The sequence below is a fragment of the Hyaena hyaena genome, unplaced genomic scaffold, assembly GCF_003009895.1.
Source record: "Hyaena hyaena isolate Hyena2069 unplaced genomic scaffold, ASM300989v1 scaffold_229, whole genome shotgun sequence".
NCBI lineage: Eukaryota > Metazoa > Chordata > Mammalia > Carnivora > Hyaenidae > Hyaena > Hyaena hyaena.
This window is the reverse complement of record NW_024080861.1, coordinates 1,889,289-1,909,010: the sequence shown is the minus strand read 5'-3', so window position 1 is coordinate 1,909,010 and position 19,722 is coordinate 1,889,289. Positions and strand designations below refer to the sequence as shown.

Below are 19,722 nucleotides of genomic sequence, written 5' to 3'. Positions count from 1 at the left end.
GATATTATGCTAAGCTAGTCATAAAAGACCATGTAGGATTCCATTTCTATAAGATGTCCAGAATAGGCAAGTTCACAGACAGGAAATAGATCAGTGGTTGCCGATGGCAGGAGGTTTGGGAGACAGGGAGTTAACTGCCAGTGGCTTTCTCTGTGGATGAAAATGATCTAGAGAGTGCAGACAGGTGCACAACTGTGACTCCACTAAAACCACGGAGTTGTACACCTTGAAAAGGGTCGATTTTATTGGTGTAGGAGTTATTCTATCAATAAAGCTGTGTACAATGAGCAAAACTAAATGTTTGCAGTACGTTATTGGGTAACAGCTGTGATATGCACCCTAAACAGACTTTTTAACTTTCTCCTCATGACCCCTATGAATTGGGGTAATATCATTAGTAATCTCATTTTCCAGATTGAAAACAAAACTTAAACCCAAAGAAACAAAGGTGCATGAATACAAAGCTAAGGGGAAGAATGGGGATTCAGACCAAGGTCTAACTTTATAAAGTCCATGCTCTTTTCATGACTGACACCAATATGGAAATGTGCACAAGGTGCAAAATCTGGAAGAGAATTACATAACCTCAAATTTTATTTAGTATTTTAAAAAAATTTTTAATGTTTATTTCTGAGAGACAGAGAGAGACAGAGCATGAGCAGGGGAGGGGGCTGAGAGAGAGGGAGACACAGAATCCGAGGCAGACTCCAGGCGCTGAGCTGTCAGCACACAGCCTCACACAGGGCTCGAACCCACAAGCTGTGAGATCATGACCTGAGTCGAAGTCAGTCGCTTAACCGACTGAACCACCCAGGTGCCCCATAACCTTGAATTTTATGAACACAGTTTACTTTGGAGGATTGAACCCTTGTATTCCCAGACTGGAGACTACAGGATTCTTCAAAATAAAGCAATAACAGCTAATTTAAAACAATCACTTTATTAAAAATAGCAATTTTCACAAATCCTCATTTAACATTTCGTTGGCACTGGCCCTTGGAAAACACACCAGTGTGTGTACTGATTGTCTAACGTAAACTGAAGCGGGGCTGCCCCCAAAAGCCTGTGCATTTTCAACTTCTAATCAACATGGGAATGAGTAAGTCTGGTGAGCTCAGAAAGGATGAACCCTCAGCCCTCCTAATAACATTTTGCACAAAGCGTTTCAAGTACGACCCCCGTAAGGCAACAATAGAAAGCATAGCAGCACAACTTCTGCGTCCCAGTTCCTGATCGAGCCTTCACCCAGGCCTAGGCTCCAGTTATGGTGAACGACAGCAAGGCAACTTTACTAAAAGCAGTAGTGAGGACAATCATTGCACTGGTACTTTGATTATTTTATTCCTTGTTGTGGAAGATGATTCTGCTACTGGATTCAGCTGGAAAGTTAGAAAACGCTGCTTTTCTTCCAAGCACGAGAAAGCAACTGCATGTGGTTTTAGCTGGTCGACGTATTCGGGATGTCTTGTGCATCTGCCAGATGTAGTTTCTGTCTGAATTCGTCAGTTAAGATTTTCACTTTATAATCAGTACTTCTTTTCAATTTTGGGGAATTACACCCAGGAGGTGAGAGAGAGGTATTAAAATAAAGGGAAGATGTTCAAAGGGAAGTGTCTGTGCCACTATGAGAAACCTGGATGTGAGAAGACAATTTTTAAATGTAATGAAGTAATTATACTATATCCAGAATTTAAAAGACTTACAAAAAGTCACTAAATCAAGACTATGTTCCAAGTTCTAACAGAGCACAGAATTATTTTAATGCGGCAAGAATCATTTTCATAGTAAGGAACTGATGAGAGGCAAATATAAAAACTTACTGGGTTAAAAAAAATCATTTGAGAGAACAACACCACTTTATCATCCTTGGGAAAACAATTTCTTTGTAAAAATCGAAAATGAAATCATCATAGCTCTAAAACTTTCCCTATAATCCTGAATCATTTTTCAAGAAGATTAGAAATCAGATGGATCTAACCCTTTCTTATCATTATTGCCTTTCATCTTTCTTTCATTCATCCATATCAACCACCTACTACGTGTATCTTCAAGAGCCAATTCAAACATTGCTATGGATACATGGGGAATAGTTAAGTGCTAGCAATACGCATATGGCAGAGGCTACAAAAATATATAAACATGAGTATGACCATCAAAGCCATTCCCATCTGCTGGAAGTCTGAGATTTAACACATAGAAAAATCAACAGATAATGAAATAAGGCAGAATGCTAGTTTGAAGTACAAATAAAATGCTTTATGAGAGTGGTCAGCTTCGGTGTTACTTGAGAAGAGAAAGAGGGGAGGCCAGAGCAACTCTAGGTAGAAAGCACAACCTGAACAAAGGTATTATGGTGAGCGTGAACATGACGTGTTCTTAGACATCCAGAGAACCAGCTTGGTGGGAATGAAAAATATAACAGGAGAAGCGCCTGGGTGGCTCAGTCGGTTAAGCATCTGACGTCGGCTCAGGTCATGATCTCATGGTTTGTGGGTTCGAGTCCTGCATCAGGCTCTGTGCTTACAGCTCAGAGCCTGGAGCCTGCTTCAGATTCTGTGTCTCCCTCTCTATTTGCCCCTCCCCCGCTCATGCTCTGTTTCTGTCTCAAAAATAAAACATAAAAAAAAGAAAAAAAGAAAAATATAACAGGATATGTGGGTTGTGATTATATTATTGAGAGCTGTTAAAAAGTCTAACATGGTAAAAAACTTGGTCTGAAATAGGAATGGCAAGAGGAGAGTGATGCTTTTAAGACTAATTTAGTGGCATTGTCTCAAGTTTACAGCAGCACTGTCCAAAAGAAATATAATGCTAGCCCCACATATAATTTTTAAAATATATTTTATTTACACTAATAAATAAAAACTATCATTTCAGCATGTAATCATTATAAAAATATTGAGACACTTTACATTATTTTTTTCATACTAGATCTTCGCATTCAGGTGTACTGATTATTCCTCTAGCACATTTCAGTCCATTTTAGCTGCATTTTGTGTGCTCAGCAGCTAATTGGCTTGTGGCTGCCATATTGGACAGTGCATTTCCAGAGATGGAATAGAAATTTCAAAGGTTATGGAATAACGTGATGAGGGTAGGGAATGAAGAAAGAATAAAAGGCAGAACTGATGATACCTGACAACTAAATGTAATTAAAAAATGGCAAAGCATTTCATGTCCATGTCCAGGCTCAATGGCAGATAGTGCCATGACTAAGTAGCAATGTCTGGTATAATCATAGGAGGGATTTAAATAATCTTTGGAGACTGAAAATAACAGGCAACTGATGACAGAGAAGGAAATTAGAAGGAAAGTATAAGACATTTATTACAAGTGAGGAAACTACATTTGCCTCAAGGCTACACACCTGCTTACCAAGATTTGAAACCAAACAATCCAGAGCCCATGGTCTTATATTCTATCATGTTGCCGTGTTTAACTGTGGTGGCTGAATCAGGCAAAGTGGTGAGATAAATAAGTCTAAATGTTTAACAAAGACTCAGTAAAGAGGATGGGAGATACTGACGTGTCACAAGCATAGAAAGAATACAAAGCACAGAATATAAAGCTCAAAATGAATATAAAGGAAATAAAAAAAAACAGGCACTAATATGAGAAGCCCCCTAGTTAACTCATATCTTATCCCCATGTTCAAGTCTTTCTTGGGAAGGATATGTTACATTAATGTTTCCCCACAGTTTATGTGGCTTCTCAAAAACCTTATTTTATTCATCTGTAAAATGGGAAGTATTAATATCACCTATTTATAAGGGTAGGACCAAATGAGAAAATGCAGGTGAAGTCCTTCATAAAACACTTGGCAGATAGTAAGTACTCAGTTAAGATTAACTATTAATTGTTATCACTGGATTTGCATACACCTATTTCTTCATTGTTACTGTATAATTTAGCAATTAGTAACAGTATCTGTTACAAAACAGTAATTTATATATATATATACATATAAATATAAACATGTTCTGCAGTATATATATATATATATATATATACAGTATATATATATAGTCTACAGTTTGGAAAATTTCATATACACATCACTATATGTAACAACTATCCCATATTACAGAGGGCACTCTGAGATGTTAAACAATCTACCTAAGGTTAATTATCAAAATTATCAAAACCAAATTTCAAAAATTAAATGTCTTGACTCTACAACCAGTATCCTTTTTAGTATCTCATTATTTAGTTCAGAAGGTTGTCATACCTCTCAAATTAAATTATCTTATAGGCAGGATCATTTCTCATTGTTCTTCTGTATCTCCCATTGTGCCTAGGACTATGTCCAAAAATACAGTTTGAAAAGTTCCTGAAATAATTGCTCCAAATTGGGATGTCAAAACCTGAATATTTTACACATACCTTGGTGATTTCTTTTAAGCTATTCCTATAATATACTTTATATATGCATCTAAAGTATTCTATGTAATGACAGGAAATTAAGTATGGCACATTATGTCTACATATCCAACTGCTATTTAACTTAAGAATCTAAGATTCAAGATAATTTCTACGGCAACTAGCCTAATCCTCAATTCTCTTGATTGAGTTTTAAAAGTTTGTTTCAAAAATCCAAAAACAATAGAAAGCAAAGCAGAACAAATCAGAAACAAACAAAATTGTAACATACAAAACAACTACAAATTCCATTTGGGAACCAAAGGGGAAGAGAAAAGGCCCCAGTAAATAATCGTACGTGTCTCTGTTCATTGACTGAGCTGTTCACCAGAAGTTATAATTTGTAAACTTTTCACTGTTGATATCAGGCAAAAGGATACATGGAAGAATTCAATTCTTCTAACTGTAACACAAAGAAACAAATTTAATTTTAATTTTTATAGGAAAAACATCTTAATTCGATGATTGTTTACACATTTTAAAAGAAACTGTTTTTCATTTAAGCTTTCGCTAAATGAAAAAGTGAAATGCTGAAAAAACTTCCCAAAAAATTTCCAGCTTGGGAAATTCACTTATGAAAAATAATTTTAAAGTAGCTTTAGCATTTATTAAACACAAATATGAGAAGAGAATTAAACCAGAAAATGGAAACTGGACTTTTATAAGTATTCTTAAAACCGCAAATAATTATAATCATCTCTAATAGTTTAAAAAAAAGTTGCCATTTTAATGATCAAAATATTAAAAAAAATTTTTTTAATCTTTATTTTTGAGAGAGAGAGAGAGAGAGAGAAAGAGAGAATGAGCAGGGGAGGGGCAGAGAGAGAGGGAGACAGAATCTGAGGCAGGGTCCAGGCTCTGAGCTGTCAGCACAGAGCCCAATGAGGGGCTCAAACCCACGAGCAGTGAGAGCATGACCTGAGCCAAATTCAGATGCTTAACAGACAGAGCCACCCAGGCGCCCCAATGATCAAAATCTTTAAAACCTTTGTGGATTACAAACAGATTTCACATATCCTTCAGTTTTTAGTATGTGGTAGAATTAATCACACCTATTTTACTGAGGGAAAAATCAAAATTACAGAAATGTTAACTAAAGTGACAAAGTTACACAGCTACAACTGAAATGCAAACCCCAGACTAAACAAAGGCTTTCTGGTTTCAAATTTCTCACCCTTCCACAGTCGCTTTCCTAAATGCACTGCAAATTAAGCTTCTATTTCTTTTTTTTTTTAATGTTTTATTTATTTCTAGGAGAAAGAGAGAGAGAGTGAGTGAGCAGGGGAGGGTCAGAGAGAGAGGGAGTCACAGACTGAAACAGGCTCCAGGCTCTGAGCTGGCAGTCAGCACAGAGCCCGACGCGGGGCTCGAACCCACAAACCGCAAGATCATGACCTAAGCGAAAGTCGGACGCTTTAACCGACTAAGCCACCCAGGCGCCCCTTAAGCTTCTATTTCTTAAGAGGACCTGGTAAAAGGACATATTTGCAAGACTAAAGGACTAGATGTGAAATCAAACACATAGGCTTGAAACTTTAAAAGTATGGGCATACAACTTCTCTCACATTTACTTATTCAAAGGATAAAGAAAAGCCACTGAAATTCATCCTCTTTTGTCATTAGTGAATATGGAAACTATTCCGAAACTGAAGTACACTAAATTCAATTTTTCTTTTTTTTTCCTCCAAAAAAGATATAAAGAGGCCAACGTAATTAACACCTCTCAGTATAAGAATCATACATAGTGTTACAGACAGAATTATGTCCTCCCAAAAGTCATACATTTTAGTTCTAATCTCCAATACCTCAGAATGTGAGTGCATCTGGAGACAGGGTCTTACAAAGAGGTAAGAAGTCAAAATGAGGTCAACAGGGTGAGCCAGTCTGGCTTGTGTCTTCTTGTATAAGAAGAGGAAATTTGGACGTAGGCACCCACTCATAAAAGGAAAATGCCATGTAAAGATGAAGGTGGCCATCTACAAGCCAAGGAGAGAGTCCTCAGAAGAAACCGACCCTCCCGACACGTTGCTCACTCCCTCTGGGCCTCCAGACCTGTGAGAAATAAATTCCAGGTGGACCCAGTCTGTGGCACTCTGTTACGGCGGCTTTAGCAAGCTAATAGAGCTAACAGAGCGAGGCACTAAATGACCTGAAACATATGTACTTATTTAAAATTAAAAATAAGTAACCGCCACCTGAGTAAATAACACAAAATGTATTATCACGTCAGGACCTTCTATACATTAAGATCTTATCATATATGTACAGAAGTGAATTTTTCACTTCTAGATTTTCCAGCATTCTCAAAATATACGCTGAGATGTAAATGTGGCCATTTTCTTGAAATGTATTTCTCTAAGAAAGAGTAGGACACGACATGTATGGAACTTGAAAATACTATACTAAGTGAAAAGAACTCAGACACAAAAAGCCACATATTGTGTGATTCTCCTTATATGAAATATCCAGAATAGGCAAATCTGTACAGATAGAAAGTAGACTAGAGGTGTCTAAGGGAAGAAGAGGAGGGAGAATCGAGTGGTACAGGGTTTCTTCTTTGGGGGGGTAAAAATGTTCCGGAATTAGACAGTGGGGATGTCTGCAAAAGGCTGTGAATAGGCTGAAAACCACTAAATGGTATGCTTTAACATGAGTAAAACAAGGACCTTTCTTTCAATAAAGAGTTTTGATTAAAGAAAGAATGAAGAAATATATAATATGTAAAATTCTTTTATATGAATATAATTTACATGTAATTCATTTTATATGAATATATAAAAGAATTACAGGCTATAAAAGAATTATACTCACATCAGACAGAAGCCTGTCCAGGTTGGAGTCACTGGCTGTTTTTCTCTTATCCTCAGGAAGTTCCTCTAACTCCCCGTAGAGCTCCAAATTCAAGCGAGCTAATTTCTCCTGCATTCCCCGAACGTGTTCCATCTGTTCAATGGAACATTCATTTCCTGGGGGAACATCCCAGAACATGAATAAAGATTAGGACAGTTCAAACTAACTGCCTTGAGGAAAAACTTGTAAATTCAAGGTACTCACAAGAACTTAGTTTTCTTTCTGTTGTAAATTACACTGTTAATGACTGCCTGTTTTCTGTGTATAATAAACAAATCGAATTTCTGACCAGGAAAAGAATAATCTGAGAAATGACTGTGAACACTAAGAGTATCAGATAGGGAAGATTTTCTTTAAAAAACAAAATCATCAGGCGCATGGTCGGTGGAGCCTATGACTCTTGGTCTCGAGGTTGTTGAGTATGAGCCCCACAGTGGGTATGGAGATTGCTTGAAAATAAAATATTTAAAATATTTAAAATAACAAAACAAAACAAAACCCCCAAAGCCCAAATCATCTCTTAGGTAAAGAAAATTCTTTTTTAAATAGTAACATCATTTCTAGAAGCAATAGCATCATCTAATCATGTTCAGTCTGACAACTCCCATTTGAACTGAGTGGGTCCAACGTTTCATAATAATGAGTGAACGTGAAAATCCTATAAGAACTTCAACCATGGGTCATTTTGCCACCAATTATGTATGCCTCCTTTAAGAAATATAAATGAGGGGTGCCTGGGTGGCTCAGTCATTTAAGCATCTGACTCTTGATTTTGGCACAGGTCATGATCTCATGGTTTATGAGTTCAAGCTCTGCATCAGGCTCTGAACTGACAGTGCAGAGCCTGCTTGGGATTCTCTCCCTCCCCTTCTCTCTGTGTCCCTCCCACCTCCCTCAAAAATAAATAAGCTTAAAAAAAAGAAATATAAATGAAAATATTTATGAAACATGAAGAATGTTATGAAGCATGAGAAACACAATGCAATATTTTCCATTGTACGTGCTAATGTAAGTGCAAGGCAACTTAACTGCTGAAGGACAGTTATGTTATTTATAACAGTTATGTTATTTATTGAGTAGAGTTTTCCATGGTGGCATTACCTGCTCAGGGCAGCTAAAATATATACGGTACATGACATATTACATATTTTCATATAGTTTAAGTATAGCCTCTATAACCTCTTGATACCAAAATTTTTTTCTAAAAAAATCTTGGTTTTCTTAAAAGTATACTATATCTCAGTGAAAGTTGAAGTACATATCTTGAATCAATATGAATTTATGTAAGTTATACTATAATTTCCCTGGGCTAGATTTATGCCATTTTCATAGATTGACATTAAATTATCTTTCCTACCACTAATTTTGAAGCTAGATATAGCTCTTTAAAAATCATCCTTTCTTCACAGAAACTACCTCATATTTCCTCTATTTTAATAATATTTTCCAACAATTAGTAACCTGGAAGAGCAAGTGAAAGAAATACCTCAAGAGAGAAAGGCATGTGTGTGCGCGCGCGCACTCGTGTGTGTGTGTGCGTGTGTGTGTGTATACTGGCTTACATATAAACTGTATCAATATATAACATAAATATATATAGAAAAAGAGAAAAGTGGGGAGGGGACAATATAGAGTAAAAATATAAAGTATAAATCACAAGGGATCCAGGTGATCTAATATGAGAACAAAAGAAGCTCCAAAAGGGTAAAAAGGAATAGATGGAGGAGAAATAAATTAACAACAGAAATAATGTTCCTTCAGATGAAAATGAGTTGCTAGGTATGAAGGGCTCACTGATTCCCAGGCAAAATCGATGAAAAAAACATAAGGAAAAAAACTTTCAAACATCAAGACAGAAAAAAATAACCTATTAAGAAAAAATTCAACGGGCAATTGACCCCTTATCTACAATACTTCTAGGTAGCAAACTGACAAATAACAAGGAGAGCGACTTCAATCCAAGAATACAAGCCACATAAGAGTAGGGGCAGAAAGGGTGTTGGCAAGAAAGCAAAGAAGTGATCCAAAGATTAAATCTCAAGTCTGGGAGAGAAGAAGAGAGGAGAGGGGAAAGTGAAAGTATTCTAAAGATACCATCTTACTGGATCAAAGTAAGGCAAGGAGGTAGAAATATAATAAAATATCTCTGTGAAATAAATAATGTATTTTTAATGTCTTCTTTTCAAATAATAGTCTAACCAAGACTGGAAACCCAGAAACTATAAGAAAAGATAAAACAAATAAATAAAACATTAAAAAATAATAATAAAAGGGGTGCCTGGGTGGCTCAGTTGGTTAAGCTTCCGACTTTGTCTCAGGTCATGATCTCATGGTTCATGGGTTCGAGCCCCGCATTGGGCTCTGTGCTGACAGCTCAGAGACTGAAGCCTACTTCAGATTCTGTGTCTCCCTCTCTCTCTGACCCTCCCCTGCTCACACTATCTCTCTCTCTCTCTCTCTCAGAAATAAATAAAACATTAAAAAATTTTATTAAAAAAGATAAAACATATTTCAGTATTCAAAAATTAAAAACTTTTACAAGGCTAGGGGCGCCTGGGTGGCTTAGTCGGTTGAGCGTCCGACTTTCGCTTGGGTCATGGTCTCGCGGTTCGTGGGTTCGGGCCCCGCGTCGGGCTCTGTGCTGACTGCCAGCTCAGAGCCTGGAGCCTGTTTCGGTCTGTGACTCCCTCTCTCTCTGACCCTCCCCTGCTCATGCTGTCTCTCTCTCTCTCTCCTAGAAATAAATTTAAAAAAAAAAAAAAAAAAAACCTTTTACAAGGCTAAATGTACCACAAAGTCCACAAACATACTAAATTTGGTAAAAACCAAAACTGAAAAAAAAGCCAAAATACAGGGGTCAAAGGGTTAGTATCTATAATATACAAAGGGCTCTTAGCAACTGGCAACACCTCCATCAACAAAAGGATAAATAAGCAAACAGAAATTTGGGTACAGATCTTGAAAAGAGCAATTCAACTTCTTAACATACACAAACTCAATAGTAATAAAAGAAATACCACCTCATACCAACAGTCAAAATCAAAAGGCTAGTCATACCTATTGCTGGTGGAGTTCAGAGAAAAGAGTTCTTTCATAAATTGTGGATGAAAACGAGAAGGACAATAGCTTTTTTGGGAAGGCAATCTGGATACCTTTATTAAAATCAGAATTACTGCTTTGACCCAATAATCCCACATATGCGAATCCATCCCAAGGAAATAAAACCACTAATATACATATATATGTAAAGAGATATTCACTAGACCATTGTGTTTAGTGGCTCAAAAATGGACAAAAAGTAAATGCCCTTCAATAGAGAAATGGTTAAATAAACTAGGGTATATTCACAACTTGGAATATTATGTAGCCACTGAAAAAAAGAATGAATTAGAGGTGACTGGGTGATTTAGTTGATTAAGTGTCCAATTCTTAATCTCAGTTCAGGTTGTGAGTTCAGGCCCCACACTGGGCTCCACGCTGGGCACTAAGCCTACTTAATTAAAAAAAAAAAAGTTAAAGAAAGAATGAATTAGGGGCTTCTGGGTGGCTCAGTCAGTTAAACGTCTGACTTCGGCTCAGGTCACAATCCCATGGTTCGTGAGTTCAAGCCCCACGTCAGGCTCTGTGCTGTCAGAGCCTGTTTCACCTGGATCCTACTTCAGATTCTGTGTCTCCCTCTTTCTCTGCCCCTCCCCTGACTTCTCTCTCTCTCTCTCTAAAAAAAGAAAAAAAAAGAATAAATTAGAGCTATACCAGGTGACCAGGTGAGATTTTCATTAGATATTCTTTAGTGAAGAAAGCAAGATAGAGACAAGTACATATAAGATACAATTTGTATTAAACAATGAAAACTAAACTCTTTGTGTATGCTTACATATATTTTTGTATTATAACCTAGAGAAAAATATGAAAAGATATACACCTCATTCTTAATGTGGTTATCTAATTGGGGTCAGGGGAGGTGGAGCCAAGAGGTGTAGTCAGGGAGGGGATATGAGGAGATATCTTCCTATGAGGAGATCCCTTGTCACATCTATCAGAATGGCTAAAATTTACAACTCAGGAAATAACAGATGTTGGCAAGGATGCAGAGAAAGGGAAACTTTTGCATTGTTGGTGAGAATGCAAACTGGTGCAGCCACTCTGGAAATTAGTATGGAGGGTCCTCAAAAAATTAAAAATAGAACTACTCTATGACTCAGCAATTATACTACTACATATTTATCCAAAGGACAAATATGCTGCTTTGAAGGGCCACACGCACCCCGATGTTTGCAGCAGCACTGTCAACAGCTGCCAAAGTATGGAAAGAGCCCAAATGTGCACTGACCAACAAATGGATAATGAAGATGTGGTACATATATGCAATGGAATGTTACTCTGCAATCAAAAAGAATGAAATCTTGCCATCTGCAACAATGTGGATGGAACTAGAGTGTATTATGCTAAGTGAAATATGTCAGAGAAAGACAAATGTATGATGGCACTCATATGTGGAATTTAAGAAACAAAACAGATGAACATAGGGGAAATATAAGATTAAAAATAGAACAGGAGGCAAACCATAAGAGACTCTTAAATACAGAGAACAAACTAAAGGTTACTGGAGGCGTGTTGGGAGGTAGTGGACTAAATGAGTGATGGGCATTAAGGAGGGCACTTATTGGGATGAGCACTGAGCAATATATGTAGGGGATGAATCACTAAATTCTATTCCTGAAACCAATATTACACTGTATGTTAACTAGAATTCAAATAAATTAATTAAAAAAGAAAAAAAGAAACCAAGGAATAAAGAGTGAGGGAGGAAAAGATAGCACTTCAAAAAACCAGTATGTATGTCAATGACATTTATGCATTTGTGTGAGATTGTGTACATGTGCATTCAATAATTTTCAAATTGCTTTAAAAAATACAGGGATATAATTTTAGCAGAGAAGGGTTATAAGGTTAAGTTGCAAGCTGGATACAAAAACTCTTGACTATATACTCTGTGAACTCATATACAAAAATACCTACTTGGAGGGTTTTTTTTTTTCTTAATGTTTATTTTTGAGAGAGAGAGAGCGAGAGCGAGAGAGAGAGAGAAAGCATGAGTGAGGAAAGGGCAGAGAGAGGGAGGCACAGAATCCGAACCAGGCTCCAGGCTCTGGGCTGTCAGCATAGAGTCCAACATGGGGCTTGAACCCATGAACCAGGCTGATCATAACCTGAGAGAAGTCGGATGCTCAACTGACTGAGCCACCCACGCGTCCTACCTCCTTGGAGCTTTTAATGGAACAATCATTTAACTGTTCTTATATCTTCATGAAAGAACAAAAACACCAGATTCTTTTCAATTCAAAAGTCAGGGATGGTGGGCAAGAAATAAGTTTAGGCTTAAAAGGTAAAGAAAAATGATCTTGAGTCTTTCCCAAACTAAAACAGTAAGTCTAAAATATTTAACTGGGGGCACCTGGGTGGCTCAGTCACTTAAGTGGCTGACTTCGGTTCAGGTCATGATCTCATGGTTCATGGGTTCGAGCCCTGAGACAGGCTATGTGCTGACAGCTCGGAGCCTGGAGCCTGCTTCCGATTCTGCGTCTCCTTTTCCCTCTGCCCTTTCCCCACTAATACTCTGTCTCTCTCTCTCTCTCAAAAATAAAGCATAAAAACATACTTTTTAAAAATAAATAAATAAAATATTTAACGGATGAAGAATGTTCCTTTAATTTGTTACTTTCAGGATAGTTATTCCATAAAAGCAATTATACTTAACATTTCTACTAACCCTCCTTACAAAAATGTTTTCATGACATTTTAGACAAATTATAGTTCATGACAAATGAAATCGAGGATGATCACATTTTATGCTTCTGGATTCTTTTCTTTTTTTAATAAAAGAAAATGATATTTTTTTTAATGTTTTATTTATTTTTAGGAGAGAGAGAGAGACAGCGCAAGCAGGAGAGGGTCAGAGAGAGAGGGAGACACAGAATCCGAAGCAGGCTCCAGGCTCTGAGCTGGCAGTCAGCACAGAGCCCGACACGAGGCTTGAACCCACGAACCGCGAGATCATGACCCAAGCGAAAGTCAGACGCTTAACCGACTAAGCCACCCAGGCGCCCCAAGAAAATGATATTTTTAAAAGGAATGGCAACATAGGGGCACCTGGGTGGCTCAGTCAATTGAGCATCTGACTCTTGATTTCAACTCAGGTCATGCTCTCATGGTTTATGGGATCAAGCCCTGCATTGGGCTCTGCACTATTAGCAGCCTGCTTAGGATTCTTTCTCTCCCCCTCTTTCTCTCTGCCTCTCCCCTGCACGCGCGTGTTCTCTCTCAAAATAAATAAACACGAATAAAATGAATAAAATAAAATAAAATAAAATAAAAGGAATGGCAAAATAAATGCAGAAAATAGGATGTGAGCATCTGGAAAAGAAAAACAAAGAGAAATATCTATGGCTTGCCGAATGCTTGAAGTTTTCCGGAGTGGAAATCATTCAAAAGGCTGAGAAGCCCCCTCTCCATCTCCTGAACGTCTGAGACATCGGTGAGGAAGGAGTGCTGAATGGGAGCTGGCTGTGCGCCTTTTCCTTCTCCTCCCTGAGGTCTTGTCTTTTCTTTCATCACTCTGCACAGATAGTACAGTAAAAACATTAATTGCACATAATTATCTATAATTTTTTGGTAAATGTTTATTTTTGAGAGAGAGCATAAGCAGGAGAGGGGCAGAGATATATATATGTATTATGTATATAATATATATAATATATAAGATATGTAAGATATAAGATACAATATATATTATATATAATTATATATATTATACATATGATATATAAGATATATAATTATATATATTATATATAAGATGTAATATATTAGATACCTTATATAAGATAAAATATATATATGAGATACAATATCTTGCTTTCCAAATACCTAACACTACAAAATACCCACATTTACGCAGCAGTATTAGATATCACGTTTAAACATGTTACTCCTGCTTCTTTCAGAGCCTCAAGATAAATGACATTCAGGGGCGCCTGCGTGGCTCAGTCGGTTAAGCATCTGACTTCAGCTCATGTCATGATCACATGGTTCGTGGGCTCGAGCCCTGTGTCGGGCTCTGTGCTGACAGCTAGCTCAGAGCCTAGAGCCTGCTTCCGATTCTGTGTCTCCTTCTCTCTTTGACCCTCCCCTGCTCACACTCTCTCTCTCTCAGAAATAAATAAAACATTAAAAAAAAAAAAAAACCACAAATTATGTTCACCAAATACTCCTAATGAGTACTTCTAGGTGGTAGGATTTCAGTGTTTTGAATTTCTTCTTCAAACTCTTCCTGTGTTTGAATTTTTACAACAAACACAAATCATTTCTATGACAATAAAACCACCTTATTTTAAAAAATAAAAACTGGGGCACCTGGGTGGCTCAGTCAGTTAAGTGTCCGACTCTTGGTTTTGGCTGCAGTCATGATCTCACAATTCATGTGTTCAAGTACTCCATCGGCCTTTGTACTGATGGTGTGGAGCCTGCTTGGGAGACTCTCCCTCCTTCTCTCTCTGCCCCTCCCTTGCCTGCCTTCTCTCTCTCTCAAAATAAATAAACTATAAAAATGAATAAATAAATAAATAAAAACTATGAAAACAAAAACTAAACTCAGCTTAACTAACAAAAAATCCATATATTTTTTTCCCTTTTCTGGCTAGTGCATCAGCTTTGTCTACGACTTTTCTCACTCCTGTCTAGTTTAATATGAGACGAAGTAAGTGTCTTCAAACCAATCATTCATTTTGCCTGTGCTAATCCCTACATACTATAACCTTCATAAATTTTTTTCTAAATCACATATAATATGTGCTTCCACTGTTTAAAAGTTAGGCCAAGAGGAAAAAAAAAACATTATAAGAATTACTGGGTTTAGTATTTACTTTGCTAGCATTTTGCTGTGATAACATGAAAGAAATAAATTCACCTTTTTAACTTTGGTCTCTGTGAAGTTGACTGTGATGCAGGATTTGAAAACCCTGTACTTTTACTGACTGGAATGGCATTCTTTTTGGCATTAACCTGAGTAGAGTGGGCACTAAAAGACTTAGGACTCCGCCTCTTCACCTTCCGCTCCTCCATTGTTTTAAGTTCCTTATTGCACCACGGCCAGCTTCTTATGACCTAAGGAAATACAGCAAAATGATACATATATGCTAGAAAATGTGAAAATGAAAGAGGTTTAATCACCCACTTCATAGCCTTAAAGAGGATCAAGAATTGCAGAGGTCATTAGATAAAGTTAAAATAAGGATCCCTTAGGTTTGACCTACTATGCTATGTACACAGAAGCTCTAAGCAAAATTGACTGTTGGACAAAAATTGTTATCATCATTTTCTTTATTCACTCATCCCACAAATATTTACTCTCTTCCACTTTCCAGGCACTATTCTGGATATTGGGAAGATGGTAGTGAACAAGACGAAGTCCCTGTTCTCAAAAAGAGCCTACAGGATGAAAGGGAAATATACATAAAAAGAAACAAAATAGCAGATATTCCCAGCCTGACTCAAGTTGTAGGTAGTCTTTAGATCTCCCTGCTTAATATATTCTTTGAAGAACCAACTAGATTCACCGTTATAACAGATTCACAAATGTGTAACTAGCAGGGGTATTTGCATTTTAACTAATAACTAGAAATCTTATTTCAACTACCAAGCAGAAACTCAGTTCCTACCTAGGGATAATACTGATTCTAGTTCTTTGATCCAGTCCAGTGAAATTCTGTAAAATTAAACTTGTTCCATGACTATTCTGAATATACCTTCTCTACCTATTTCCAACAATACATGAAACTGTATATGTTTGTTTCATTTTGCTAGGAATCAAAAAAGTTACACCATAAGGTTCCAGCTAGCCCTTCCATAGAGAATATGTGTAAGGGCTTCTATTTACCCAATATTTCCCCCTTATATCATGTATTAACTACCCTTATTTTCCTAACAGCCATCCATCTAAAAATATCCTTTTACATTTTCTTTTTGCTTATGCACGCTATTAAATTCTTCTCAATTATATTGCTTCCTGTATCATGAGATAGAAATTTACATAGCTATTTACCTCATCACATTGTAAAGTGCTTTCGCAGTATTAAGCTTTTGTGTACATGGTGTTGAATATAACAGTGCTATGACCATTCAAAAAGATTCAAATCCACTGAATTGATTTGTCATTCTTGAATTTTAATGAAAACAGATTTTTTGCCATTGTCTGAACTCGGTAGCACTAGCACTGGAATTTAAGCCATTTCCGCTCATTTGGCTCAGGCGGACTCTAGACAATCATAACTGGATTGACATATGATACCCCCAAAGCAGCAAAGGTTGAAAAGAAAGGCTCTAATGATCAGTCTCTAATCCCAGATATCAAGTGTAAATCCTTTCAAAATTTGAATAACTTTTCCTTTAAAAAGCATTTTCAGTAACAGAACAGGCACTTTGGGGTTATTTCAGCATGGACACAAATTAAATGGAATTTTAATAAACAGCTGAATAGAGACAATAGGGCATCAGTTCTCCAAAGAGGCAAGCATCTATATAAACTTGTATACACAAACACATGAACCTTCAAATTTAATGATGCTAATACACCATCTGGTGATACAAGAAAAAGAAAAACAAGGCCTGGGTAGTAAGGTAATGCAAATAAACCAACAGCAGTCTAAACTATGATGTTCTGAGGGGTCAGGGCTCCAAATGTATCCGCTTTTGGAAGACAACATCTCTGCCACAAAAGAACCGAAAATGTCCCTGAATAACAAGCAGCAAGGAACCTTTTAGAGAAGGCCTCCGCAGACTGCTCACAGTTACTCACTGAGTGCCAGGAGCACACAGCCTTCAATCAGGACTAGGAGTCCCTCTGGACTTCATCTTTATTCTCCTTCCCCAACCAGCCAGCACGATGACCCTTCACTTCCCCAAACTGAGCAGTGGCTAGAGTGGGTGGTGGAAGAGGCCTAAAGGGGACACTGTGGAAGCGCCTCTGCTTCCACTTCGTACCTGAGGAAAGAGAGGATCGGGGTCCTCTTCCTCAACCTGCAAAGACCCCGGAGTCCCCGAAGCCACCGCCGCAGCTGCAGCCCCCGACGCTACCGCTGCAGCTAGAGCCGGGGTCACATCCCGGACCCAGCGCCACCACAGTACCCTTTGTTTACGGAAGTGACGCAAGGAGGCGGGGCCTCCGTGCCCCCGGCGGAAGCCTCGCCTCTTCCTGCCCCAGCAGGACGGCTCCTGGCTCCGCCCTCGGCACTGCCTTGCTTCTGCTGTCTTGCTCTCCGCTGTATTTTAGGCGAACGTGGACACAGAGACCATAGCTGGACTTTTATTTTGGGTTCTGTGGCCCCGAAGCACGGAGGGATGGGTGTGGCCGTGGAGGCAGGCACGGGAAACGCAGTGCGCCCCCCGGAAGCTGCCCCGCCCCCTGGCTGAGCGTCGGCTCCACGCACTACAATGCCCAGAACGCTCTTCGAGCAAGCTCCGAGGCGGAACCCGAGTGTCGTCATAGCAACCGAATCCACTGCCTCGCCGAGACTTCTCAAGGTAAAGCTTGGAAGCGTGAAAAACCGTTCATTCTGTTCAATGACACAATGCCAAGCTCCTAAACGAGATTCTCTTCCTATTTATAGCTACTCTGCTCAGGCCGTATACATACGCTGTGTCTCACCCTCACTGCAATTCCACGAGGCAGGTAGTATCCCCCTTTTAGAAGTGAGGACTCTGACACTCAGAAAAGCTAATAAATCCGTGTCTCTCGTCACCAAGACATTTCTTTCACTATACATATTTCTTCTGGAGAGAGAATTGTGTATTGTGTGGGAGAGAACTCTCCTAAATGAGGGGAGAGACCCATGTTTCATTCCCTAGTCTGGATATCCTTTCCTGTATGGGGACGTCTTAACGTTTGTAAATCTTTGGATTGAAGAGACCCTGGATAGTACCACATGTTTCCCCTGAATTTGTTAATGAGGAAACCGCATCTAGAGATTGATATCAATACATCGAAGCTAGAGAGGCAGAGCAAAGTGGAACCCACGTATTCTAGTTTGGGATGCACTTCCACCACCACTCCCACCAGTTTCAAAAATTAAGAAATGTTTTGAAAATAAAGAGTGAACATCTATGTACCCATGATCCAGAATGGTATGATGATACATTTTGTCATTTTATATTTTTAAGTGAAAGAAATAGAACGTTACACATTAAGTGGGTGCCCCTATTCCCAGTACCACTCTACTTCCCTTCTGAGAGGCAAGTGTGGTCTTAAATTTGATATGCACCTTGCTGATCTAGGTTTGTATACCCTCACGATTACACGTATTTGTAAGCAATATATGGAATGACTGGACTTTCAAAGTTTTACATGAATGCCGTTTTGTGTACTGATCTACAACTTGGCTGCTTCTTTCAGCTCTGTTTTTGGGGTCTGTCCATATTGATGCATATGGCTAGACTTCATTTGTTTTAGCTATAGAGTATTCTGTCAAATAAATCTGCCGCGCATTGTTTGGGAATTCCTACAGTGATGGATAAATTTTGGTTGTTTCCCATTTTTCACCATTACAAACAATGTTGTATGGTACAATCTTCTCGATGTCATTTCTCAATGTCTCTTAACTAATCTCTGAATTATTTTATCTGTATGAGCAGAGCATGCAAACTGGTAATTCTCATGCTATTCTAATTTTTTTCAAATTGGTTGCTAACAGTTAAAATGGAAGGAATAAAGTAGAATCAATGTCATTCCATCCATTTGGCATTCCAATAATAATGGGAAGATCTGACCATACTAAGTCTGCACCGTAGCCTGGCAACAATAGTTCAAACTGAAGAACAGCTGTTCCCTTTAGATCATTTCAAGTGTTCTCTGGCTTTTCTCTAAGTCCTTCTGCCTTGAGTACTCATCTGAGCCCTGTGGTATTTGCATTTACAACCCCTAATATAATGTAGGGACACACGAAGGTATCCTGACAAATGTACATATTTTGGGTTTTCAGACTTCTATATTGAGTCCCTAGTTTGGCCAGACAGTTATAGGAGGTCAGGGGACATCTATGAATAAGATGGACAAGAGCCCTATAGTGACAGATCTTACATTCTTGATAAAGGAGATGGACAGTAAATTAGTAAACAAACAAGAGTGTTTCAGTTAGTAAAAAGTGCTCTGAAATAACAGCATAAGGTCATAGGGCATTACTTTAAGGGGTGAGGCACTGAAGAGGGAGTGTCAGGGAAGGCCTTCCTGAAAAAGCAACTTTAGGGGTTGAGTTATGAATGCAGTACAGGAGCCAGCCATGGAATGATCTAGAGGAAGAACACCCTTGTGGGAAATGTATGGTTAAACCACAAGTCTTCAGGCACACACGAGCTTGACATATTTGAAGAAGCAGGAGGTCTGTGCGGCAGATTGTACTGACT

General features: G+C 38.3%; 1 protein-coding gene across 1 annotated transcript; it reads right to left on the bottom strand.

The window, feature by feature from the left end:
• Positions 1 to 921: 921 nt before the first annotated feature.
• On the bottom strand, positions 922 to 17,810 carry CCDC28A (coiled-coil domain containing 28A). The gene is given in 8 exon segments (XM_039243567.1): positions 922 to 1,493; positions 4,800 to 4,822; positions 7,231 to 7,385; positions 13,722 to 13,885; positions 15,236 to 15,432; positions 17,308 to 17,475; positions 17,477 to 17,626; positions 17,754 to 17,810. Coding segments are annotated over 8 exon segments (969 nt in total). The 3' UTR covers positions 922 to 1,438.
• Between the last annotated feature and the right edge of the window lie 1,912 nt (positions 17,811 to 19,722).